The sequence below is a fragment of the Nerophis ophidion genome, linkage group LG06 (assembly GCF_033978795.1).
Source record: "Nerophis ophidion isolate RoL-2023_Sa linkage group LG06, RoL_Noph_v1.0, whole genome shotgun sequence".
In the NCBI taxonomy this organism is placed as follows: Eukaryota; Metazoa; Chordata; class Actinopteri; order Syngnathiformes; family Syngnathidae; genus Nerophis; species Nerophis ophidion.
In genome coordinates this window covers 35,717,169-35,744,755 of record NC_084616.1, presented here as the reverse complement: position 1 = coordinate 35,744,755, position 27,587 = coordinate 35,717,169, and the positions used below count along the sequence as shown (strand labels likewise).

At 41.0% G+C, this 27,587-nt stretch overlaps 2 protein-coding genes across 11 annotated transcripts in view; both read right to left on the bottom strand.

Moving 5' to 3' along the window:
* The window catches only part of atxn7l2b (ataxin 7-like 2b), a 28,904-nt gene extending 19,620 nt beyond the window's left edge, over window positions 1-9,284 (bottom strand). For 6 of the 10 annotated variants that reach the window (XR_009807158.1, XR_009807162.1, XR_009807157.1 and 3 more), the window contains exons 1-4: window positions 9,095-9,268; window positions 5,814-5,873; window positions 1,243-1,552; window positions 960-1,123 (exon numbers count right to left, since the gene is read on the bottom strand). Coding sequence is in view for 3 of the 10 variants with exons in the window: in XM_061903588.1 (XP_061759572.1) it covers window positions 960-1,123; window positions 1,243-1,552; window positions 5,814-5,873; window positions 9,095-9,230 (670 nt within the window). In the remaining 7 variants the exon portion in view is untranslated. Of the gene's footprint in view, window positions 1-959; window positions 1,124-1,242; window positions 1,553-3,643; window positions 3,996-5,813; window positions 5,874-9,094 lie in introns of all 10 variants that reach the window. The other 4 variants (XR_009807160.1, XR_009807163.1, XM_061903590.1 and 1 more) reach the window with 3 other exon arrangements.
* A 522-nt stretch (window positions 9,285-9,806) lies between these two features.
* Window positions 9,807-27,587, bottom strand: part of sypl2b (synaptophysin-like 2b) — a 19,004-nt gene continuing 1,223 nt past the window's right edge. Inside the window, exons 3-6 of the mRNA XM_061903592.1 lie at window positions 16,395-16,513; window positions 16,107-16,311; window positions 10,927-11,118; window positions 9,807-10,854 (exon numbers count right to left, since the gene is read on the bottom strand). Coding sequence (XP_061759576.1) covers window positions 10,732-10,854; window positions 10,927-11,118; window positions 16,107-16,311; window positions 16,395-16,513 — 639 coding nt within the window. The 3' untranslated portion in view covers window positions 9,807-10,731. The remainder of the gene's footprint in view (window positions 10,855-10,926; window positions 11,119-16,106; window positions 16,312-16,394; window positions 16,514-27,587) is intronic.

Below are 27,587 nucleotides of genomic sequence, written 5' to 3'. Positions count from 1 at the left end.
GTATTACACCATGTCACTACAGAGTAATTTTCAGGGAATATTCTTTTTACTTTTACTTCAATGAATTCGTGAAGAAGAAACACGACTTTTACTCCGTTATAATGACTTTCATTGAGTTCGCCACATTTATTTACATTAACACTATATTTATTCATAATCTGTTGATTATTGCTTGCAAAGACATATTAATTTAGCCCGTCAGAGAGACTTCTTCCAGCGGGCACGGTCGCAAGACTCCATTTCTCTCATCCAACGTAAACGCTAGTATCGTTTGACTCTATTTCATCAAATGGAGTCTGCCAGTCACATGACCACACTCACACTACACATTGACATGATGCCAGACAAAGCAGCACAACTCTTTAATGTTTACCTTACAAATTAAGAAAAGAACAGCTATACCATCTGTGTCAGTAGAAATATTAACATTTCAGCCTACAAGAATTCCACTCCCAACTCAAGAAAGTTGTAGATTTTTTTGTCTTATCTGTTCATATGCTAACATTAACCCCGTTATAACAGTGACCGTAAAATGTGCATCTTTTGTAGTACATGCACAAACCTAAAACTACACCAACACAAACATAAACACTAACTACAGTTGTAGAGTAAGTACTATCAAAAAATATCTTTAAAATAAATAAAAAGTTACTCACCAGTTAGTGTAGTTTTTCTTACTGAATACTTACTTATTCAAGTAATTATTTAGAAGTCTACTTTTTACCTGAGTCGTACGAGTTTAAAGTAACAGTACTCTCACTTAATTAAAACTTTTGCATACTCGCCCCACGTTTTATTGGTATATACAGACTGAATTTGCATATATATCATAGATAATATCATATTTTCTGATACAAATGGATTTTGTTTTAATAAGACTAGGATAACTACACACTTACTTTGAGCTTTTGTGCAAATCCTGTAAGTTTCTGTTCCTCGTAGATGAGTGGGAGACTTACTGATATTATGTTTAGATGTTTGCATCGGGGGTCTCTTTGAAGGAGAGGTAGACGATGAGGAAGAGAGGCCTGAAGGCAGCACACTTGGTTGAAACTGAGAAACATAAGTTCTGTGTGTGGAAGCAGCATTGTGAGGAAGATGAGGGTTCTCCACTAAAGATAAACTGCAAAAATTGAATAAACAAGTTAAAAATCAAGTTATGAGATTTATGCAATGCAATTTTATTGTAAGTTAAAGCCAAATCATTTGTCAGTATCTCTTAAATAACACCATTTACTTTACCTCACAGCTTCCTTTCGAGCCTTTGTGGGCCTGTTATGGTGGCCAGGTGATTCTGCTGTCGTTATGCTCGCTTCGAGACATCTGCTGTCTTTCTGCCTCTCTCTGGAGAGGGAAAGGTTGACAGGGTGGCCGGGGCGAGGTCTTTGCTTCGGCGCTAACGTAAATGACTGTCCACACATCTTCAGAACGAGATCGTGTCGCCTCTCGCAGTGTTTCTCAAAGGCTTGCGGCTTTACCACCAGGCCACAGTGGCTGCACACCACCAGGTAGAAGTCATCGTGGGAAGGACACTCACCAAATATGTGCTTATCTGTAGGAGAGAATGTTCAACAATAAAAAAAAAAAGTCCACCACAATTTAAGAATTGTCAGTGTTTTCTTATGCATTCCATACCAAATATGTGTTTTTATGTAGGGGAGAATATACAACTACAAGTACAGGTCCACCACAACGTAAACATTGGCAGTGTTTTCTCATGCACTCTTATAAAAAGAAAATCCGATATAGCCACTAAATTGGAATTGAGAAATAAAACCTGCTGTCCAAATTCAGCGCCATACTGGATGTCAGGGTTGTCCAAACGTTTTCCACTGAGGGCCACGCACTGAAAAAATTAAAGCTTGCAGGGGCCATTCTGATATTTTTCATTTTCAAATCCAATACAATAAATAGATTTGTTGTCGACCTTTAGAGCTCCTCTCAAGTTTGGTACCGGGGACCCGGAAGGGTCTCAGTCATAAAAATGTTAAAAATCAGGCATATATTTTCATAATCTTTTATATAATGTAATGTTAAAGGGGCTGTTTGCAACATTTACAAAGATGCTTAGAGGGCACCAACTTTCCAATGTATTTTACATAGCATATACTGCACTCTCACAGCTTTTCGTATGTACGTACATACGTAACACATGAAGCGCGTTAGCTTCATGTGATGTTAGCTAATAATACCAATTTGGATAGTAGCAGTATTAGTTGTCATTGAATGTATATTCTACCATAACATGACTGCAAATTGTTCTTTGCTTGTCCTGGACTAATTTTGTATGTCTGCACGCGCTCGCTGCGTGTATGTGTTGATTTATACACAGTGAATGACCGCACCAATCATTTTATTCGGGATGGTGAACATTTTTTTTACATAAACTTTGTAATTGTGAAAAATACAGACAATTGTCAAATATATGTGTTCTGTTACACAACTAATGGAAACATGCTAGCCGCTGGTGTTTCTGTGATAATTTTTAGCTTTGAAAAATGTTACTGTAAAGGAAGTTGTGAACAGCACTTCTAAATCTCTAGATCAGTGGTTACCAACCTTTTCGAGCCCAAGATCCCTGGTGTCAGCCAAAAAACAAAGCAAGATCTACCAATGCGTCACCTATTTAAACATGTAATTTATTCATATACAAAAAACATTCTTTATTTGGTTTATTTAAGACAAAGCTTTGTGGTTTTATTATTGGCTGATGTCAACACTTAGTTTTCTCATTGTGCTTCTTTCCGTTTTCCAGCTTTTTGCAGGTGTTTTTTCTTTTTTTTGTGCCTATATGGCCAATGACAAAGCACCCCTGCTGTAGAAGCTGTTTATGGCTACTATAGTCTAAGCGCTGTACTATGTCCCATATGTGACCCATATGTGACCATCCTATGGTCACATATGGGATGCAAGTCAGGTTACGTTAGCACCAAAAGTAGTAAAATCAGCTGTTCATCTGGCGTGTTTTTCCTGTGATAAAGAGAGGATAAACTGGAAAGTCCTTCTTTAGCCACCGCACTTTTTTCATACATACATGGAAAAGTACACATTAACATGTGTCAAAGTTTACTTTTGTATATAAATCAACACAAAATCCATACTTTGGAGTAGGGCTGGGCGATATATCGACATACACGATATATCGTGGGTATGTCTCTGTGCGATATAGAAAATGACTATATCGTAATATTCGAGTATACGTTCTCACGCAGTTGCTTTTAGCTGCGGGCATTACACTTCAGGCTCTTCTCACTCTTTCTTGTCTCTCCTTCTCACAGACAAGCAGGCGCACAAACTAACACACGTCAGATACGTATACGCCCACGCTCAACAGAGAGGTAGCAGACTGGGCTACGTTAGCTGATGCTAACGTAGCCGTACGAGTGGTAACACAAGAGAAAGAAGGTGCGGATCTGGTAACAAATGAAGGAAGACTTAATTCCCAATAAAAACAGCAGGGGGTCCATCGTCTGGCAGTGGTTTGGCTTCAAGTGGGAATATGTCGAACAGACAAACGTAATTTGTCAAGTCTGGGGCAAAAGCGTTGCTATAAAAAAGTAACATTACTGCTGATATGTAGCATCATTTGAAAAGTCACTCACTAGAGAATGAAGAGAATTTCATAACGTCCGTAGTAACCTACCACATAGTGAAGGACGAATACTATTTGATTTCCTATTATGGCTTCATGGTGAAAAAGGGGTTAGTGCGTCTGCCTCACAATACGAAGGTCCTGAGTAGTCAGGGTTCAATCCCGGGCTCGGGATCTTTCTGTGTGGAGTTTGCATGTCCTCCCCGTAAATGCGTGGGTTTCCTCCGGGTACTCCGGCTTCCTCCCACTTCCAAAGACATGCACCTGGCGATAGGTTGATTGGCAACACTAAATTGACCCTAGTGCGTGAATGTGAGTGTAAATGTAGTCTGTCTATCTGTGTTGGCCCTGCGATGAGGTGGCGACTTGTCCAGGATGTACCCCGTCTTCCGCCTGATTGTAGCTGAGGGAATAAGAGGTAGAAATGGATGGATGGATTATGCAGCTCATTTTTATTTTACACTTAAAATGTCTCTGACAATATTGCTCTTTATGTTTTAGAAATGACATGATGTTTGTGCCATTGCTTAATACAGTGTTTCTTAACCTTGTTGGAGGTACTGAACCCCAACAGTTTCATTTGCGCATCCACTGAACCCTTCTTTAGTGAAAAATAAAATGTTTTTCAGATTCAAGACAAAGTTATATGATCTTTTACTGGTGCACAACCGTGCATGAACATCACCTTCTTCAAAGAACAAAACCAACACAGTTTATGAACTTGTAACAAATTACACACCTGCAAATCAGTTTGGGTTCTGCTGGTGGCGTATCCCTAATATGCCGGTAGGGAGAAGTTTTTATGTACACGATGAGTCGAGTGTGGCTTGAGTGGAGGCTCCACCGAACCCCTGAGGCCGACTCACCGAACCCCTAGGGTTCGATGATCGAACCCTGGTTAAGAACCACTGGCTTAATAACTTTAATAAATACACTTTTTGTCAATTGACTTAGTTGTGATTTCCCTCTCTGCATGAAAGTTTAAAAGTAGCATATATGAATGCAGTATGAAGAAGAATGTTTTAATGTAGACACATAGAATCATCATACTGCTGTGTTTATATGCATCAAGTGTGCATTCAAGGCCAAGGCAAAATATCGTAATATATATCGTATATCGCGATATGGCCTAAAAAAAGAGATATTAAAAAAAGGCCATATCGCCCAGCACTACTTTGGAGCAATATTCACGGATGCTAGTGTTTGGCTTGTTAGCTTCCTGTTGCAGGCAAGTGATGATGATGACAACAGTGGGCTTCGTGACAGACGGATGGGTCTCGGCCCGACAGCGGTGGGCCCCCAACAGGCTGTTGGCCTTTACGTAACCTTAGTTTGTGGAAGACGTGGCGGAACTTCCAGCAGAGCACCGCATTGCTGGAGAGATGAAGCTGGTTGGCTGGTGCCCAGAAAGTGTGGGCGACTTTCTAATGATGCGTCTCCAAAATGCAAGTCTTTGGATGCAGGAAGATGCTAGAATATCAGCTTTAATGCATTGTTGCAGCGCAATGATTTATGAGCACGTCATAAAGTGCGCATTTGAGAGACGAGCGGGTGATGTGTGCCGCCCTGCTCGGCAGGTGTGGCAGCAGTGTCAAGAAAGGGGGATTTGAGCCTGGAGAGAGAGACGAGGCATGAGTGCATATTCAGGGGGTAAAAAGTGTGCCCGTTTGCGGGTCTGTCATTCACTCTCCGGGTGGGGGTCTCACTGATGTCATATTAATACTTATTTTTTCTAATATTTGGCCAGTAGGTTCCTAAAAATTGACAGTTCGATCGCGATTGACGGGTTGGCGACCCCTGCTCTAGATCAACTTCAGATTTATTCGTCAATTATATGTTTTTGTTATTATTTTATGTTTTTTTTAATTAATTTGTTTTATTCAAAGAAAACAATGATTTTTTTTAAATTGGCAAACACACAAATTATGCACTTTCCTAAAGTGGACTATTCAATGTGAAGTAATCTATAACATTGATTTTGATTCATTACTTTTTTAACAATGACTGCTTTAAAGTAAAATGGCATGTCAGATTTGTGTTGTATAAGTCAACATTGCAACATTGTCTCATAAAATTTAACCCATTTGTTTTTTTATTCCACTTTTTAATGTATTTTAATTTTTTCCATAGTATTTTTTGAATGCGCCGCAGGCCGCAAATAGTCCCCGGGCAGCACTTTGGACACGTCTGCTATGTGTGACAATGCTGGGTTTCCAGTTACCTTCTTTGCTGAGGGTCATGGTCTCACTGATGACACTCCCATATTCGGCACACAGACCAGCTGCATTTGGAAGTGAAAATAGGCAGTATGAAATTGTTGGAAGCATGTTGGTTGACTGTCAAGGACGTAATAATTTAAAAACATGTTTATTAGAGTGCTTGTAGAACTTAACAGTTCAGTTCAGTAAAGTTTCAGTTTATTTTGAACATACATACTCTACAATGTAATTCATCACACAATTCCAATTGTTTCATTACAGCATGTCCAAGGAGTAGGAAGAAGCAGAGCTTATTAAATCCTACCTCTTTTCATACCATAACAATTTTATATAAGTTCCTTTTTCTCTCTAACAGAACAATGAACAAATACATATTAAATAAAAAATATACCATATTATGCAAACAAATAATACATTCATAAATAACCTTTGTCTCAATAAGAAAAAGAAAAAAGGTTCAAGATGTTCATCATAATTCTTGTTCTGTGTACTTTGAGCACATTTGTAGTTTGAACACTCTTAAACTGAATCATATTGGTGCTTTGTTTAATTTCTTTGGTCAATTTATTCCATACTTTAATTCCATATACATATATGCTAAAGGTTTTAAGTGTTGTACGAGCATACAAATGTTTTAAATTAGATTTTCCTCTAAGGTTATATTTCTCCTCTTTTGTTGAGAAAAATTGTTGTACATTATTGGGTAGCAGGTTATAGTTTGCTTTAAACATAATTTTGGCTGTTTGCAAATGCATCAAATTGTTGAATTTCACTATTTATGATTCAATAAATAAAAGGTTTGTATGTTCTCTATATCCAACAATATGTATTATTCTAATTGATCTTTTTTGTAACAGTTAGTGAATGAAGCGCACATTTGTAGTTGTTTCCCCATATTTCTACACAGTAACTCAGATATGGTAACACTAGTGAGCAGTAAAGAATATGACGTTTTTGGTCTAGAAAATGTTTTGCTGTATTCATTATTTACGTATTTCTTGCTACTTTATGTTGTAATTTTTTTACATGAGATTCCCAGTTATTTTATCCACTATTATTACACCCCCCAAAAAAATATATTTTAAACTTTCAATATCTACTCCGTCTATTTGTAATTGCTAACTGCTTCTTGTACAGTATTTGATCAGTTTTACTTCACCTTTTAACTGCCTACCTGCCCTGATCCAAAAAAAAACACGATACTTATGGAAATACATGCAGAATTCAGCAGAAGGATTACAATGGTAAACATGGTCATTACTTGAAAAGACCTGAATCTCATGTGTTAGCATGATCTGTATTGTGCTAGAATAGTGGACACATCTACAGCAGTGTTTTCAACCTTTTTTGAGCCAAGATGCACTTTTTTTCTTTAAAAAAATCCAGAGGCACACCACCAGCAGAAATAATTAAAAAATGAAACTCAGTAGACAATAAAAAGTTGTTGTCGCAATTGTTGGATATGTCTTTAAACCATAACCAACCATGCATCTTTATAGCTCTTGTCTCAAAGTAGGTGTACTGTCATAACCTGTCACACCAGGCCGTGACTTATCTGGAATTTTTTGCTGTTTTCTCGTGCGTAGTGTTTGAGTTCTTGTCTTGCGCTCCTATTTTGTTGGTATTTTCCTTTGAGCGCTATTCCCGGCACATGCTTTGTTTTAACAATCAAGAATATTAAAGTTGTCGCCATCCTTCTTTGTGTGGACATTGTTGTCATGTCATGTCATGTACGGATGTACTTCAGGACGCCATTTCTGTTCCACATGCTGTGAGTTTTTGCTGTCATCCAGCATTATGTTTTTGTGTACTTTGTAGCCAATTCAGTTGTAGTTTCATTCTGCATAGCCATCCCTACGCTTCAATGCCTTTTTTATGGGCAATCCTCTTTTCTTTATTTTTGGTTTAAGCATTAGACGACGTTTTACCTGAACCCTGCCTCCCGCTGTCGTCTTCATATTGTGATCATGACAAACCATGTTCCCGACGTCTACAAAGCAAATAGCTATCAATTAGCCACCTATTTATATAGAAGAGTTTTACACGGTTACTCTGCTCAAACATTCTGTTTTTGTTAACTTTGTAGCCAGTTCAGTTTTAGTTTCGTTCTGCATAGCCATCCCTAAGCCTCAATGCCTTTTCTTAGGAGCACTCACCTTTTGTTTATTTTTGGTTTAAGCATTAGTTACTTTTTTTTTTACCTGTACCCTGCCTCCCTCCATCACCGGCATAATTCGATTACGTCAAACCATCTTCGTCTCACACGACCTGTTCTGACATCTACAAAGCAATTAGTTACCGGTGTTGAACCGAAATCTGTTACCCATCGTAATTTATAACTCCAGGGGGCGATGTTCCCATGGCGTTTGTTTGATTGTTAAACGGCAAGGCCAAAGAGGAGAAGAAGAACACTTGCCTAAATGGCGTAAACTATCCTTAATGCTGAAATATGTGTAATTTATTAATGCTGAAATTCTGACAACTGACGTTTCATTCCATGATAGCTTTTAATCCAGAAAACGTGTGTGTGAGAGAGAATCAACAGCTGACACGATGGACTCAATGAAAGTAAGTCATTGATTTCAAGAATATGTGTAATTTATTAATGCTGAAATTCTGACAACTGACGTTTCAGTATTAAGGATAGTTTACGCCATTTACGCAAGCGTTCTTCTCCTCCTCTTTGGCCTTGCCGTTTAACCATCAAAACAAACGCCATGGGAACATCGCCCCCTGGAGTTCCAAATTCCGATAGGTAACAGATTTCGGTACAACACCGGCTGCCACCTACTGACATGGTATGGTATAACACGGTTACTCTGCCCAGCTCTAGACAGCACGGACACTCAACAATGGAACATTATTTGCGGATGATCGCTGGTTTGCAAAATATTTTTTTAGCCCAAATAGGTGAAACTACAAAGTCTCCCACGGCACACCAGACTGTATCTCACGGCACACCAGACACAGTGGGCGAGTTTGTAGTTGGCACCAGCTGGGAGACTCAACAAGATGTAAACACATTTATGTAAACTGCTAATAACTTCTTTACTATTTATACATTAAAATATTTACGCGTTAGAGTTTGTGGTCACAACAGAAAAACATTTAAAGCGATAGTTTTGTAGTTGAAACTATCCTCCTGCACTAGGACCCAGCGGGTCTTTTGTTTGGGTTGCTTCAAATGCCCCCGTTAAGAGTTTAAAAGAACACACAAATAGAACCAGGAAGTCGACATTGTGATCGAATGACAGTCGGGTTTGGGAGAGGGTGTGCGACTCACCGTCAGATGTGAAAATATTCTCCCTATCCACCCAACAACTCCAATTTAATCCGACAAAATCGTCGAGATTAGGATTTCGGCCTTCCACGACGGCCATTGCTGTTGTCGCGCGTTCGCGAAGGGACACGCTCATCATAAACACGTCATTATGCGCGTGCTTGCACAATCATGGGCGTCACACAACATGATTGACAGGTGAAGTGGAACTTGCATTGTTTGTTGATGATAAGATGCTAGGTTTATTACATCTTGTTGGATACAATATTGAAATATGTGTGGTTTTAATTCAGGATAATGTTGAATAAGTATTTGTTTAAAAGCTCATTGTGACATGTCAAACAATTACATACGCTAACCCCGGAAATAGAATTTCGAAAATATTTAAATAAAAATTTATAAAAGTTTTAAAACTTCATTTCTCAGATAGGAAGTACTCGCTGCTGCAACAACTCTGCCACCTAGTGTTTTTAGTGGCATTAAACATTCTCATTTACCATAAATTTGTGGCAGGCTGCCCCACTCACTGTACAATATTTACCAAAATATATATATTTTCTATGCACGCTACCAATGAAACAACTCCATGTAATTATTCTTTTAATGACAAATTACTTTTCCATCCACAGTAATAAATGAATGGACGACGTTAGAGGGACTTTGTACTGTACTTGAGTATGCTGAGCAAGACAAAAGTTGATCACGATTCTCAATGTAAGATGAGCAAGGCTTTATTTATTAATTTAGGAAATGTTTACAATGAACACAGCATTGTCTTGGAACAGAATATAGGTAGAAGCCAGCACAAAGCAAGGTGTCAAAATATGCAGTCAATTAGTAACAAAACACATTTTTCCAAAAACGAAAGACTGCGATTGATTAGAAATGATGTACAAATATTTTGTAGCTGAGACTTTGCTGTATGAAATAACTCATATTAATATGGAAACAGAAAAAAACACCTGCAAGATGAGTCAAACAAATGAAATATTCAATTTGCAGTTTGGAAAAAATATAACCTCCTGTAAACATAAATCTGCTGTTTTTGTCAAAATGGTAGATATGAAATAAACAGCACTTATTTGATTAGTCAAGTAACGTAAAGAAAAAGAAAAACAGTAGAAAATAAAATTGCATTTGCACTTTATAAATAATCTTATGTTGGCAACCACTTTTCCATAATTGTTTTCCTTCTAAGTAATTAATGTTATAGTTATTGAAATGTCACATTCAAGACAAGTATTTAGAAAACCTACACACACTTCTTGACTTTTGTAGCACAGATAAAGAATTTGTTTTGTAGCACTATAAGTGCAGTATGGTTGGTATTTTGCCCCAACAAAACTAAACAGTCCAGGTACAAAACCATATGAATAAAGGCCACGATTAAGTTTGCTGATAGGGTTTGAATATTAGTTTTTAGGACACAAACTAACCTTTTATTGAAAAGGAGTAAATATCTGACTGCTGTCATTTCTAGTTTTGGTGTAAATGTAAGACCTATCTATTGTCAATGCAATGACTCACATTTAACAGTCAGTTTTAAACCCAAACAGCATGATGTTATCTGCAGCGGTTTCTCAATCTACATAACAACAAACACACTGGTTCGACTGTTATAGCATGAGGAAGCTGGGTAGTTACGACGGTCTGCCTCCAGCCTCTGCATCTGCAGGCTGGTTGGGTGATTTGTGGAAGGGAGTTTCCTTGTATATGAACCAGCAGTTGCCGCCCCACAAGATGAAGTTAAGAAAACCAAAGATCTGTCGGAATAAATAAAATAATGTCATGGTCATGCAAAGTACACTTGGGGTTATGACGTGTGGAGAACCTACCACAGAGGCGTTTAGTCGACCCATGTGAGGCATTGCACCAGGGGCGCACTTGATGCCGTTGTTCTTGCACACAGTGAGAAAAGTCAAAATGGTTGCAGGACTGGTTGCCCACTTCACGTCGGACAAACCTTTGGCCCAGGCACAGGCAGATGCCAGCCACATGAACGCAAAGGCTGCAGTAACCAGCAGGTCCTGAGAAAGATTTTTTTTTTTTTTGCAACAGGAAGTTAAATGGGTTATACTTATATGCGCTTTTCTACATTCAAGGTACACAAAGCGCTTTGACACTATTTCCACATTCACCCATTCACACACAGGTGGCGGGAGCTGCCATGCAAGGCCCTAACCACGACCCATCAGGAGCAAGGGTGACATGTCTTGCTCAAGGACACAACAGGCGTGACTTGGTTTTTTTTGATTGATTGAAACTTTTATTAGTAGATTGCACAGTACAGTACATATTCTGTACAATTGAACACCCGAATAAGTTTTTCAACTTGTTGAAGTTGGGGTCCACGTTAATCATCCATCCATCCATCTATCAATCTTCTTCCGCTTATCCGAGGTGGGGTCGCGGGGGGAGCAGCCTAAGCAGGGAAGCCCAGACCTCACTCTCCCCAGCCACTTCTCGGGGGATCCCGAGGCGTTCCCAAGCCAGCCGGGAGACATAGTCCTCCCAACGTGTCCTGGGTCTTCCCCGTGGCCTCCTACCGGTTGGACGTGCCCTAAACACCTCCCTAGGGAGGCTTTCGGGTGGCATCCTGACCAGATAGATGCCCGAAACACCTCATCTGGCTCCTATCGATGTAGAGGAGCAGCGGCTTTACTTTGAGCTCCTCCCGAATGACAGAGCTTCTCACCCTATCTCTAAGGGAGAGCCCCGCCACCCGGCGGAAGAAACTCCTTTCGGCCGCTTGTACCCGTGACCCAAAGCTCATGACCATAGGTGAGGATGGGAACGTAGATCGACCGGTAAATTGAGAGCTTTGCCTTCCGGCTCAGCTCCTTCTTCACCACAATGGATCGATACAACGTACGCATTACTGAAGACGCCACACCAATCCGCCTGCCGATCTCACGATCCACTCTTCCCTCACTCGTGGACAACACTCCTAGGTACTTGAACTCCTCCACTTGAGGCAGGGTCTCCTCCCCAACCCGGAGGTGGCACTCCACCCTTTTCTGGGTGAGAACCATGGACTCGGACTTGGAGGTGCTGATTGTCATTGCAGTCGCTTCACACTCGCCTGCGAACGGATCCAGAGAGAGCTCAAAATCCCGGCCAGATGAAACCATCAGGACCACATCATCTGCAAAAAGCAGAGACCTGATCCCGCGGCCACCAAACCGGAACCCCTCAACGCCTTGACTGCGCCTAGAAATTCTGTCCATAAAAGTTATGAAAGGAATCGGGGACAAAGGGCAGCCTTGGCGGGGTCCAAACCTCACTGGAAACGTGTCCGACTTACTGCCGGCAATGCGTACCAAGCTCTGACACTGATCGTACAGGGAGCAAACCGCCCCAATCAGACAGTCCGACACCCCATATTCTCTGAGCATTCCCCACAGGACTTCTCCAAGTCCACAAACCACATGTAGACTGGTTGGGCAAACTTCCATGCACCCTCAAGGACCCTGCCGAGAGTATAGAGCTGGTCCACAGTTCCACGACCAGGACGAAAACCACACTTTTCCTCCTGAATCCGAGGTTCGACTATCCGGCGTAGCCTCCTCTCCAGTACACCTGAATAAACCTTACCGGGAAGGCTGAGGAGTGTGATACCACGATAGTTGGAACACACCCTTCTTAAAGAGAGGGACCACCACCACCCCGGTCTGCCAATCCAGAGGTACCGACCCCAATGTCCATGCGATGCTGCAGAGTCTTTTCAACCAAGACTGCTCCACAGCATCCAGAGCCTTAAGGAACTCTGGGCGGATCTCATCTACCCCCGGGGCCTTGCCACCGAGGAGCTTTTTAACTACCTCAGCAACCTCAGCCCCAGAAATAAGAGAGTCCACCACTGATTCCCCAGGGCACTGCTTACCCATAGGAAGATGTGTTGGTGGGATTGAGGAGGTCTTCGAAGAATTCCTTCAGCCAATCCACAACATCCGCAGTCGAGGTCAGTAGAACACCATCCGCACCATACACGGTAGAGATGCGCGGTTTGCGGTCACAACCGTGGAGTCCGCGGATAAACCGCGGATCGGGTGGGTGACATGACGAAAAAATAGAATTTAAATAGATTCGGGCGGGTGGCGGTTGAACCATTTCGGAAATATATATTGTAATAATCCCAGGAATGTAGGCTCATACAACTTCTTCGTTTGTCTTGTCTTTATTGCACAAGATGTAATACAACCACACAATAGCTTTCATTTCTCTAACGCTTTTCCTGGGACAACTCGAACTCTCACTTCCTGTCGACAACGTCACGTACCTATCTCTCCCGGAAGTCCCGCCCCCCAACCAAAGTCATTGACTAACACCCCGTAGCCAGCCGCTACACGCTACCCACATTGTATCTTCGGGCTGTGCCCGGCCGGGCCCCATGGGAACAGGCCCGGCCACCAGGCGCTCGCCATCGTGCCCCAACTCCGGGCCTGGCTCCAGAGCGGGGCCCCGGTGACCCGCGTCCGGGCAAGGGAAATCTAAGTCCATTTTGTTGTGTATCCATAGAAGTCTTTGAGCTGCTCTTTGTCTGATCCCTCACCTAGAAGCAATGCATGATGGGAATCCGGATGTTGTGTGTCAGTGTATTGACGTGCCGGCTGGAATAAACACACGCTGAGAAATAGCTCCGTGCCTGCCTTCTTTATGGGTTATAGATAAACCTATGGATAACGGAGACATATATAATAGTCTCCTTTACAAGTGAGAGAGGACGCTAAGGGCATTGCCTTTAAGGCCCACCACCAACATTGTTGTCCGTGTGGAAATCGGGAGAAATTTGTGAGAATGGTTGCACCGGGAGATTTTCTACCATGAATTGGTAAACAAGTTGAAAAACTTATTCGGGTGTTACCATTTAGTGGTCAATTGTACGGAATATCAATGTACTGTGCAATCTAGTAATAAAAGTTTCAATCAATCAATCAATCGGGAGGGGCACTGAAATTTGGGACTCTCCCGGGAAAATCGTGAGGGTTGGCAAGTATGGTAACCATCCCCATGTCTTGCCAACTGTCGTACATACATTTCCAACTGACACTTGAGAGTTAAAGTGTTTTTTCCAAAATTAAAAAACAGATGGGTTAGGTGTTTGTTTTTTGTTACCACCACTTTCCAACAAATTGGGCCTACTTACTGGCTATGTGTCAATGGACTCCTCTTGCTCATTCGCTTGAAGCTGAAATATTCCCACACCTGCAATCATCATTTTTTCTTTTAATTTTTGTTACCTTGCTGTGCTCCTTACTAATGAGTAGTGACTAGCAAGTAGGGCTTGGCGATATATCGATAAACTCGATATAACGCGGGTTTGTGTCCGTGCGATATAGAAAATGACTATATTGTTATATTCGAGTATATGTTCTCACGCAGTTGCTTTTAGTTGCGGGCATTACACTGCATGCGTATCTCCCTCTTTCTTGTCTCTCCTTCTCACAGAGACGTAAAACAAGCGCACCTTCTTACATACGTCACATACTGTCACGCGGGTAACGTCACACACCCTCGCCAGGCAGAGAGTTAGCGGCATGGTAACATTAGCTATGATGCTAACGGAGTGTTAAGTGCGGTAATACGAAAGAGAGAAGTTGCAAGTCTGGTAACAAATGAAGGAAAAATTAATTCCCAAGAAAAACAACACAGTGTGCATCGTCTGGCGGTGGTTTGGCATCAAGCCGGAATATGTTTAACAATTATGCAGAAGAAGTGTTTCTACAAAAGGTAGCAGCACTGCTAATTTGTAGCATAATTTGAAAAGTCACCTGCTAGAGAATGAAGAGTGCTTCAAGCTCTGCATGTCAACATCTCCAATCGGTGCCACACCCACGAAATGCCGAAGCAATTATTTCCACATCAACACCGTAGGACATACACTATTTGATTTCCGATAATGCAGCTCATTTTTATTTGACACTTACTGAAATATCCTGTGTGACATCATGCACAAAAGTGCACTTTATTTGTTTTAAACTATTGTAATGGTGTTCTGTACAAAAAGTACACTTTAATTTAGTGTTGTTTTGATGTCATCTTAGTGACGTCATCCACAAAAGTGCACTAATAGCTTGTCTTAAAATGTCTCTGACAATCTTGCACTTTCTGTTCGTGCCACTGCTTAATAACTGTTTAATGAATACACTTTTGGTAAATTGACTTAGTTGTGAATTCCCTCTCTGCATGAAAGTTTAAAAGTAGCATATATTAATGCAGTATGAAGAAGAATATTTTAATGTAGACACATAGAATCATCATACTGCTGTGATTATATCCATCAAGTGTTCATTCAAGGCTAAGGCAAAATATCGCAATATATATCGTGTATCGCGATATGGCCTAGAAATATCGAGATATTAATAAAAGGCCATATCGCCCAGCCCTACTAGCAAGGCTGTGTCTGTGCATCCTGTGGGTGTAAACCATTTTAGCCGCCTGCACCCACTGAGACAAAGATTATGCATGACTGACAAGAATATTCAGTCCATTCATTTAATTATATTATTGAATAAACACGCTCAGGTGCTGAGAGCAATGTCCGACATGGCAATTTATCGATGACGGTAAAATTATTGAGTTAATTTTAATTTATTGTTTGGTTAGTTGATTTATTGACTATCAGCCCATGCCTACTAATAGTGTAGTTTTTTTTTCTTGTCACCTATAACACAAAGCTGTTCTTGACCAATATTATATTGGTGTTAGCATGTTTTAAGAATTCAAATGGTACCACGATATTTTATATTTTTCTTTACAGCCTTCAGTGGACAACATTTGGGCATCCTTTATATGAGTCATACCAGGTCTTACAGACAGAATTACAACCCCATTGAGTTCAAGAGCAGCATCCTGCATACTGCTGCTACCTGCCACAATGTTTTTTCTTGTTTTTTTACACCAGCCTGTTAGATGCACTCTTTGACCCGCTGTTAGCCTGTTACCAGAAGGCCTTTTACACTCCAAACACGTGCAATACATTCATGCTTTTTTTCACCGAAAAGGAAAAACATACCACAACTGGGCCACGGCTGGTCTCTCTATACATCTGCTGGAAGCCCAAGTAGACAACCAGGCAGGCTGTACTATAGAGAAACGCCAACACGCCGATGCAGACGTAAAACTGTGCAGATGACGAGTGGTCTCCGGTCAGGTAGTAAACGGTAGGGGTAGTTTGATTGACCCCACATGTCGGGACATTATACGGATGCGCCATCAACCTGTGCAAACCAACATATTGCACGCCAACACACTTTATAGTAGGATCATGTTGGAATTAACAGGTGTGGCATGGTGTGCTCACCTAAATGGATAGTTGAAATCCGCTTGTATTTCTTGATTCTGGCGCCCAGGACACTGGACATTAACACTGGTTGTGCCGCTGTAGCCTCCGGTTGTGGCAAAAGCAAATATTGTGAACACCTGCAACAATGCACACATATGAGAGCTGCATTCACACTTCTCTTTTTATCTAATCAACATACTCATGGCAGGACATTCTTGACATAGTCACCCGAAGGAATGTTTGGCTATACTGTCATACTTACTAGTTGACTAACTCATAATAAAATGTCTCCAATTGTACAATGTGGACTTAAACAATAATAACAGTAACAAAAAACTATCATCTACCTTACTTGTTTGTGCCACTCTTTAAAAGAAGAGACGCTCAAACAGTTACTTTTCAAATCCCAGGTTTTCATGGTATTTAAAAACTCCTTCCTCAATTACTTACCACCACCTCAGATTGGCCCCAAGCTACATAAAACCACCCAGTGTCTTTTCCCACCACATTAGCATTATTTTTAAAGTAGGTTTTGATACACATCTTAAAATAAAGTCTGAGGCTTTACCATCTATTTTATTTGTCAGTCAGCCACAGACGTGGGAGTTGTATGTTTAATAATTTTGGTTTTCTACAGCAAATAGGCGAACCTAGCATGAAGTTGATATTAAAATGTGTATCTAGTGCAGAGGTGGGTAGTAACGCGCTACATTTACTCTGTTACATTTACTTGAGTAACTTTTGGGATAAATTGTACTTCTATAAGTAGTTTTTAAGCAACATACTTTTACTTTTACTTGAGTATATTTATAGAGAAGAAACACTACTTTTACTCCGTTCCATTTATCTACATTCAGCTCGCTACTCGCTACTTTTTTTTATCGATCTATTAATGTTTGTTTTGGTTAATGACAGAGCTTCAAAGTAGAATCTCCGCATGCCTGCGTTTCACCAATCACATGCAGTCACTGGTGACGTTGGACCAATCAAACAGAGCCAGGCGGTCACATGACCCGACTTAAACAAGTTAAAAAACGTATTCGGGTGTTACCATTTAGTGGTCAATTGTACGGAATATGTACTGTACTGTGCAATCTACTAATAAAAGTTTCAATCAATCAATCAAAAGTGTATAGTAAAAAAGACACTTTATTTCAACCGTACTTCCCGCCAAAAGCCTAAAAACTGATCGCACAGTTCCTGTCTTCACAATAAAAGTGCCGCTCCATCGCGCCTGCGCTAACAAAATAAGAGTCTCCGAAAGCCAGCGCAAACAAGCTAGCAAGCTACGGAGTTTGCCGCCAATGTATTTATTGTAAAGTGTATAAAAACTAATATGGAAGCTGGACAGATAAGATGCCAAAAACCAACGACTTTCATGTGGTATTAGACAGAAAAGAGGAACTTTTTTTCTCTTCCATTTGAAAACGTGAACGTCTGATTACAATCATTGCAAGTCATCAGAATCAGGTAATACACCAACTTATATTCTTGTCTTCATGAAAGATAGGAATCTATATGTTAAACATGCATGTATATTCATTAAAACACCTTCAAAATGTGAACAAAAACGGCAAAATAAATAAATATAAATTATATACTGTATATATAAATGTATGTATATATATATATATATATATATATATGTGTGTATGTATATATATATATATATATATATATATATATTATGATATGTGTGTGTATGTATAGAATAGAATAGAATAGAATAGAATAGAGTTTTATTGTCATTATTGCAATGAACAGGTTCAAAGAACAACGAAATTGGAGCAGCTCCTCCTAAGGTGCATATACAACATGGTAGTATAAATTAAAAAAAAATAAATAAATAAATAAATAAATAAAAAATAAATTAAAAAAAAAAAGATAGAGATGACAGATGTATATATGTATATGTATCCACACAGATGCATATCTGCATGCATATGAATACATATACACACATACATAAAACATTATTTCACATTGTAGTCCAAAAAAATAGAAAAACATTTAAACATTACACATGAGGACATGATGGACATATGGACACTCAGTGCCTGTTTAGTGCTACTATGGCACTTGGGTAAAAGCTATTTTTTAGTCTATTGGTGCTCGCTTTTAGCACCCTGTAGCGTCTGCCTGAGGGTAGCAGTTCCAGGTGGCTGTGCCCGGGGTGGAATGGGTCTTTCAGGATGCTCTGTGCTTTCCTGAGACAGCGGGAGCTGTACAGGTCAGCCAGGGAGGGGAGGGGGCATCCGATTAACTTCTGGGCGGTCTTTATGACTCTCTGGAGCGCCGTTCTCTCTGCGGCCGTGCAGCTGCTGAACCACACGCAGATGCAGTAGGTCAGGATGCTCTCAATGGAGCACCGGTAGAAGGACACCAGCAGTTCCTGTGAGAGGTGGTTGTTCCTGAGTATTCTCAGGAAGTGCAGTCTCTGGTGTGCCTTCTTGATGGTAGCCGTGGTGTTGGTGCTCCAGGATAGGTCGTTGGCCAGGTTGACTCCCAGGGAGCGGAAGTCGGAGACCCTCTCCACACAGTCACCACTGATGATCAGGGGCAGGATGTCCGTTTTTTTTCCTCCTGAAGTCTATGACCAGCTCCTTGGTCTTGGAGGTGTTCAGGGCCAGGTTGTTGACTTTGCACCAATCCGACAGCTTCTCCACCTCATCCCGATATGCAGCCTCGTCTCCCTCCGAGATGAGCCCCACTACGGTGGTGTCATCCGCAAATTTGATGATGGAGTTGCTGGAGTGGGCAGGTGTGCAGTCGTATGTGTAGATGGAGTAGAGAAGGGGGCTCAGCACGCAGCCTTGTGGAGAGCCGGTACTGAGGTACAGGCTTGATGACATGTGGCGACCCAACTGCACCCTCTGGGGGCGGTTGGATAAGAAGTCCTTAATCCACATGCAGATGGAGTTCGAGAGACCCAGGTCTGACAGTTTGGACACCAGTCTATCAGGAATAATGGTGTTAAATGCCGAGCTATAATCCACAAAAAGCAGCCGCACGTAGCTTCCCCCCGTCTCCAGGTGACCCAGGGAGGAGTGTAGGGCTGTGGCGATGGCGTCCTCTGTGGACCTGTTGGCTCTGTAGGCAAACTGGTGTGGGTCGAGCTCGGGAGGGAGGACTGAGGTGATATGGGTCCGTACCAGCTTCTCGAAGCACTTCATAGCTATAGGTGTAAGTGCAACTGGACGGTAGTCATTCAGACATCTGACAGAGTTCTTCTTCGGCACCGGGATTATTGTGGAAGTCTTCAGGCATGATGGGATGACGGCCTGGGAGAGGGACTGGGTGAAGATCTTCGTAAATACTCCGGCCAGCTGGTCTGCACAGTCTCTTAGTACCTGTCCCGGGACTCCATCTGGGCCCGTAGCCTTCCTCGGGTTCACTGCCTTCAGCGTATATGTATATATGAGGTAGATCACCTCGACTTGGTCATTTACTAAGTAATTGATAAACGTTGAAAAACTTATTGGGGTGTTACCATTTAGTGGTCAATTGTACGGAATATGTACTGTACTGTACAATCTACTAATACATGTTTTAATCAATCAATCAATCAATCAATCAAATCAATGAATGCCTACTGAGGCTATGGTGCTGTTAAGTTATTGTGGCTCAATGTGCCATTTTTTCATTTTATTTTAATGTACTATTATTTAATATATATTATTGTTTTAGTTGCTTAAGTCATATTCCTGGCTCTGAATTTGCTCATTGTTATTTTTATGTTTTTGTGCATCATTTGTTGCCGTAATCAGGTTACTCATCAGTTACTCAGTACTTGAGTAGTTTTTTCACAACATACTTTTTACTTTTACTCAAGTAAATATTTGGGTGACTACTCCTTACTTTTACTTGAGTAATAAATCTCTAAAGTAACAGTACGCTTACTTGAGTACAATTTCTGGCTACTCTACCCACCTCTGATCCAGTGTCAGCACTTTGTAACCTTTATAACACAGTTATTGTGCTCAAAATGTAATCACCACAAGTAACTACAATAAAGTGACATACAATATACTTTATTGGCAAAAGAAACATTGAATATTGTTCTAGATTCTTAAGAGCCATATTTTTTAGTCTACTTTTTTTAATTTGATATGTTCATCCGTTTTTATTGATAAAGGCAAATTGAGTGTTCACTTTCAATCAATCAATCAATGTTTACTTATATAGCCCTAAATCACTAGTGTCTCAAAGGGCTGCACAAACCACGACACTAACCACTACGACATCCTCGGTAGGCCCACATAAGGGCAAGGAAAACTCACAACCAGTGGGACGTCGGTGACAATGATGACCCAGTGGGTCATCATTTGCTTTACATCTAGTTTATGTGACATCACGCAAGTTTACTTTTTGTTTTAGACAGCTTTATTAATGATATTGTAAAAAAACAAAACTTAATAAATAAAATGCCTCTAAGTATACATCGATCACTCTTTTCCAAGAGAGCACAGCTCGTAGGTTCAATGTGCACAATTGAATATCTTAATTGATCAGACAGTAATGTGTTTAAATACTTTTAGATTAGGGTGTGTTGTTTCTTAACCTTTTAAGGCCCAAGCTGTTTGTTTGCATGTTTGTTTCTTTTTTTGTCTTTGCTATTTGGGCTTATTGAACCCTAATTAGAATAAAAACTAAAAATCATATTTTGATATGGTGTACTTTAGTCCATCAGTACACAAACGTCTACTTCATGTGTAGTGACATGCTAAATGTTATTTTTACACTTTTTTTCCAAATTGTATTTTGTGTTATACTATGACATCACCAAATAGCAGTATAAGTGTCCATATGTTGACATAAGATCCCAATTCAGTGGTGTACACAATTTTGGAAATAAGAGCTTTTTTGATTGATTGAAACTTTTATCAGGAGATTGCACAGTTCAGTACGTATTCCGTAAAATTGACCACTAAATGGTAACACCCGAATAAGTTTTTCAACTTGTTTAAGTCGAGGTCCACGTAAATCAATTCGTGGTAAAAGGTGCTGTCCACCCATGTGGCCACTAAGGCCTTTAGTGTGGAAGGACGTTGATGACTCTTGTGTTCATGTTAGCATTTAAGATAGCTAGTGAGCTAGCTCTAGTCCATGGGGTCACCAACGCGATGCCCGCGGGCACCAGGTAGCCCGTAAGGACCAGACAAGTCACCCGCTGGCCTGTTCTAAAAATAGCTCAAATAGCAGCACTTACCAGTGAGCTGCCTCTATTTTTTAATTTATTTATTTACTAGCAAGCTGGTTTCGCTTTGCTCGACATTTTAAATTCTAAGAGAGACAAAACTCAAATAGAATTTGAAAATAAAAATGCTTTCATTTTGTAGAATATCACGCACGACAGGAATTCAGAGTGCACAACTAACTAACTGATAGACACAAATGATAGTCTCATTAACTTATAGATAATCTTTAGTTGATTTAAAAAGTTACTTAAATATACATGAAGTAGTAGGTATAATCTTTGAAATGGGGGTATTGATTAACATTTAATGGGACATTTAATGCTGTGATTTTAAACGTGATATGCAGACTTGGACTAAACAAGAGGACAACGACAAGGCTGTGGTAGAGCAGCAAGGAAACAACTCCTTAATTTACAAATAACTGAAGCAAAAAATGTCAATAAAAGAACCGAAAGGTCAAAAATCAGCTAAAGTATATTCAGCAGTGGGTGACTTTCCTTTTGAGCTCCAGCAGGCGGAGAAAAGAATCCTCAACAGACGTGAGACCAGACGGTTGGACTCGGGTGATGGACAACGCGGTGCTTCAAGGCCAGTCCGGGGTGGAAACTGTTTCGCCTGTGACCAACCTGGTCACTGGATTCAAGACTGTCCTAACATTTCCGAACAGGAAAGGTCCCGTCATGCCGCCAGACAAACACAAAGGCGTGGCAGAGGGCGCCCACAGAAGAAGCCCCAGCAGGAAATACAGACAGGCCCCATGCTGGACATAAGTGGACAATGTTATCAGTTTGTGATTGACACTGGTGCCACCCACTCATCTCTGAATACAGAGGTACCAAAGAAACTGTGTGCTTCCCTTTTGAAGGTCGAAGGCTTCGCTGAGGTCATAAGAATTTTACCTGTCACCAAACCACTTCCGGTTCAAATTGCTAGACACACACTGAAGCACCCCTTTGTGGTCGACCTGCACACACCGTGCCTGCTTGGTAATGACCGGCTTTACAAACTGTACCCTGACATTCAATATCGCACGGAACGGACCTTCCTGGTGTTACCTGACGGTACAACCACCAAGCTGCGACACCACTACCAAGGCTCCTGAGGACACCTGCTGAGTACCCCAACTCCAGCTGCAACTGTTCTATCAGTGACAACCCTGGCTGGCTGAGCTGTTTCCGTGGGTACCACCACCCGACCCGCCATATGTTATGATAACCAGTTAAGATTTTTTATCATACGAGTAGCTAAAATAAAGGACACATGTTTTGGTGTGTTTTATTCTTCATAGTTTGCTTAACAGTAATAGAATCTTCTTATATGCTATAAGTGACCAGACGTCCGAGATCAAAACTGGGAATATAATGCCAGAGAAGGGGGGAAAAAACGGTCAACTATTTTTGAGTTCAAGAAACAATATGATTAGGTTATATATACGTGCGTATATCCTACCTAAACAATATATGGATACATTAGATATCTATATATCTAAGTGACCTATAAACTTTATCTCTGTTGCTGCAGCAGCAGAGAGTTTATTCCGTCTTGACACTTTTTATTGATATTTTGTATTACATTCTTCCCATAAATGATCGTTTTTACAGTGATTGTTTTATATGTATTTTTTTAAGTATGTCGCTTTGGATAAAAGCATCTGCCAAATACTTAAACATAAACATATATTAACACCTGAAAGTCTTTATATCAGCTAAAACCACCAATCTGTTTCACTGGATTCGGAATAATTGATTGATTGATTGATTGATACTTTTATTAGTAGATTGCACAGTTCAGTAAATATTTCGTACAATTGACCACTAAATGATAACACCTGAATACGTTTTTCAACTTGTTTAAGTCGGGGTCCACGTTAATCAATTCATGGTACAAATATATACTATCAACATAATACAGTCATCACACAAGTTAATCATCATAGTATGTACATTGAATTATTTACATTATTTACAATCCGGGGGTGGGATGAGGAGCTTTGGTTGATATCAGTACTTCAGTCATCAACAATTGCATCAACAGAGAAATGTGGACATTGAAACAGTGTAGGTCTTATTTAGTAGGATATGTACAGCCAGCAGAGAACATAGTGTGTTCAGATAGCATAAGAACAAGTATATACATTAGAAGTACATTTGAGTTGTTTATAATCCGGGGAGATGGGATGTGAAAGGTGGAGGGTATTAGTAAAGTGTTGAAGTTGCCTGTAGGTGTTTTTTTAGAGCGGTTTTGAAGGAGGATAGAGATGCACTTACTTTTATACCTGTTGGGAGTGCATTCCACATTGATGTGGCATAGAAAGAGAATGAGTTAAGACATTTGTTAGATCGGAATCTGGGTTTAACATGGTTTGTGGAGCTCCCCCTGGTGTTGTGGTTATAGCGGTCATTTACGTTAAGGAAGTAGTTTGACATGTACTTCGGTATCAAGGAGGTGTAGCGGATTTTATAGACTAGGCTCAGTGCAAGTTGTTTTACTCTGTCCTCCACCCTGAGCCAGCCCACTTTGGAGAAGTGGGTTGGATTGAGGTGTGATCTGAGGTGGAGGTCTAAAAGTAACCGGACTAGCTTATTCTGGGATGTTTGGAGTCTAGATTTGAGGGTTTTGGAGGTGCTGGGGTACCAGGAGGTGCAAGCGTAATCGAAGAAGGGTTGAATGAGAGTTCCCGCTAGAATCCTCAAGGTGCTTTTGTTGACCAGAGAGGAGATTCTGGAGAGGAATCTCGTTCTTTGGTTGACCTTTTTGATCACCTTGGTTGCCATTTTATCACAGGAAAGATTAGCCTCTAGAATGGAACCTAGGTAGGTGATCTCATCCTTCCTGGTGATAACAATGTCACCCACTTTTATAGTGAAGTCACTGACCTTCTTAAGTTTGATATGGGAACCAAATAGGATGGATTCCGTTTTACCAAATTCTTTCTTACCCAACAATGCTAGTATTTGTATATTGTTACTTGAAGACTTATTCCTGGTTACAAATATACTGTTAAGAAAGTATTGTCTTATATTTTGCCTAAAATGAGAATGCATCATAATCAGTGGTGGCTGGTGAATTTTGTTTTAGGTCGGGCTAAAAGTTTGTAAACCAAACCTCTGTAGGGGCGTCATCCTCCCACAGAAGATTTCTTTGTGATTTTCACATACAAATATTGAAGATCTTTGCTCCTCTATGGTAATATTATTTTCAGAAAATATAACCAATAGTACGTTAATGTTAAATCTTACTTGTGAAAAGTAATCCCCCGATTCCCTTTTTCAACAATCCGCTCATTTGAGCAGGAAAAATGCTGAACACCATCTTTGTTTTCTACCTGTCAACTGTCAGTTCAGGGTGTACGTCGGCTCCTCATCACCACTATAAGATGGCGGCCAAATTGCTTGCGTCACAGCAGCCAATGCTGCATCTACTTATAAGATGTCTATGGTTATAATGTCATTGCAAACACAGCAATCTGTTGCGCCCACTGCAGTTCGCTACCCTATTCATACTTGTTGTCAAGTGATTTTTTTAAGCAGGGTTGCATGAGGTACCTACACATCAGTGACCTGCGGTCAGGGGAGGCAGTGCCTCACCTGTGATCATGCAAAGAAATAAAATATATAATGCTAAAATAATTTTAATTGTTAGTTTTTAATTTTCATTTAACTTCACCAATTTGGATTATTTTTTCTTCAAAATCGCAGAATTTTCGCTATCCCTCGTAAACTTCTCTGTCTGCCGTGCGGCCAGAGCGCGTTCTGGTCTGGTATGTTGCTGAGCATTCAAAACGGCAGAGAAAAAAGTCTGAGGTGAGGCAAACAGTTCTCGTGTCTCACGATAGGGGCGCTCAAGATCAGAGACATACGGTGGCGTAAGCGAGTCAAGTACCGCAGCGAGAAACATGTTTTGTGTGTTGGTTGAGCCATCAAAACGGCAGAGAAAAAGTCTGAGGTGAGGCAAACAGTTCTTGTGCCTCACAATAGGGGCGCCCTGGGGCGCTCATGATCCCAGACATACGGTGGCCTCAGCGGGTAAGTGCCGCAGCGACTTGTTTTTTTCCTCTTGTGCACCCCGACTTTCAACAAGGATGATTACATTTCCGCACTTAAACAGTTTTCAAAAGTGGACTTTCAAGCGGAGCAGGAGATAATTACTAAAGGAATACCAACGCCAGAGCTGAATGGTTTGTTTCAATCAGCAGGACGGAAAGTTACTCGCTCTTTCCAAAAGGAGTGGTATACGTGAAAAGACTGGCTTTGTGGATGTTCTGCAAGAAACCGCCTTTTCTGCTTTCCTTGCCTTCTTTTTTCGACCTGTGGAACTGTGTGGACTCAAATGGGATTTTGTGACCTAAAGAATTTGCAAAGAAGCCTCACCAAACATGAGCGGTCCGCCGCTCATATTCAAGCTAGATTGCACTAAAAACGTTTGGGATGACAAGGATAGACTTGGCTTTGATGAACAGCGGCAACTCAACATCCATCCATCCATCCATTTTCTACCGCTTATTCCCTTTCGGGGTCGCGGGGGGCGCCAGCGCCTATCTCAGCTACAATCGGGCGGAAGGCGGGGTACACCCTGGACAAGTCGCCACCTCATCGCAGGGCCAACACAGATAGACAGACAACATTCACACTCACATTCACACACTAGGGCCAATTTAGTGTTGCCAATCAACCTATCCCCAGGTGCATGTCTTTGGAAGTGGGAGGAAGCCGGAGTACCCGGAGGGAACCCACGCATTCACGGGGAGAACATGCAAACTCCACACAGAAAGATCCCGAGCCTGGATTTGAACCCAGGACTGCAGGACCTTCGTATCAGTGTCCACAATGCTAAGGTAAAAGAGGACCGAGAGATTTTAAAAGATGTGATCAATGCGACCTTCTTCCTCGCCAAACAACAGCTGGCGTTTCGTGGAAATGATGAGAGTAGGAGCTATGCTAAACGCGGCAACTATGTTGAACTCCTATAAGACCTTTAAAACTAAAGGAAGTGAAGGAGGACTTTTACCAGAAAGGGACGGCTATTTTTATCCAGAAGGACCAGCGCATGGACTTCATTTATAATGGTAAGACAGCGATAACATTATTTTTGTTTCGTTTTTAATGAAATGCACATTTTGTGGGCGACAGTTTGTATGTGTAAAGAATGCAGAAATGAAACATAACCTGTAAACTGCTGCCAATCAAATGTCAAATAATCTGCGCAAAGCGCATACTGTATATTTGTAAATCTGATTCTGATTATGTCAGTGCCTCACCAGCTACAAACCTCACCGCACATCACTGCTACACATAACGTTACGTTAATTCACACACAGTAACGTAATGTTAGACGGCGGTCAGCAGCACCGCATATTTTAGCCACCTACAAGAAGACAAACATAGTCAAATAAAGGTCAGTTAAAATGTATACTATATTAAGAATATGTGTACATATTGGGCTTCACGGTGGAAGAGGGGTTAGTGCGTCTGCCTCACAATACGAAGGTCCTGAGTAGTCAGGGTTCAATCCCGGGCTCGGGATCTTTCTGTGTGGAGTTTGCATGTTCTCCCCGTGAATGCGTGGGTTCCCTCTGGGTACTATGGCTTCCTTCCAACTCCAAAGACATGCACCTGGGGATAGGTTGATTGGCAACACTAAATTGGCCCTAGTGTGTGAATGTGAGCGTGAATGTTGTCTGTCTATCTGTGTTGGCCCTGCGATGAATTGGCAACTTGTAGAGGGGGTACACCACCTTCCGCCCGATTGTAGCTGAGATAGGCACCCGCGCCCCCCGTGACCCCAAAGGGAATAAGCGGTAGAAATGGATGGATGGATGGGTGTACATATTGGATAGGACCCTGACATCTAAAAAGTACAACTCTGTTTATTATGTTCATGTATTTGTTATGTTTTTCATGTGTACGCACACATAAGCACGCATACAGTATGAGATGAAATCAATGAGATAAGGTAAGAACAGGATAGAAACTGCTGTGGACTTAGTTACAATGCAATATGCCATGTGAATACA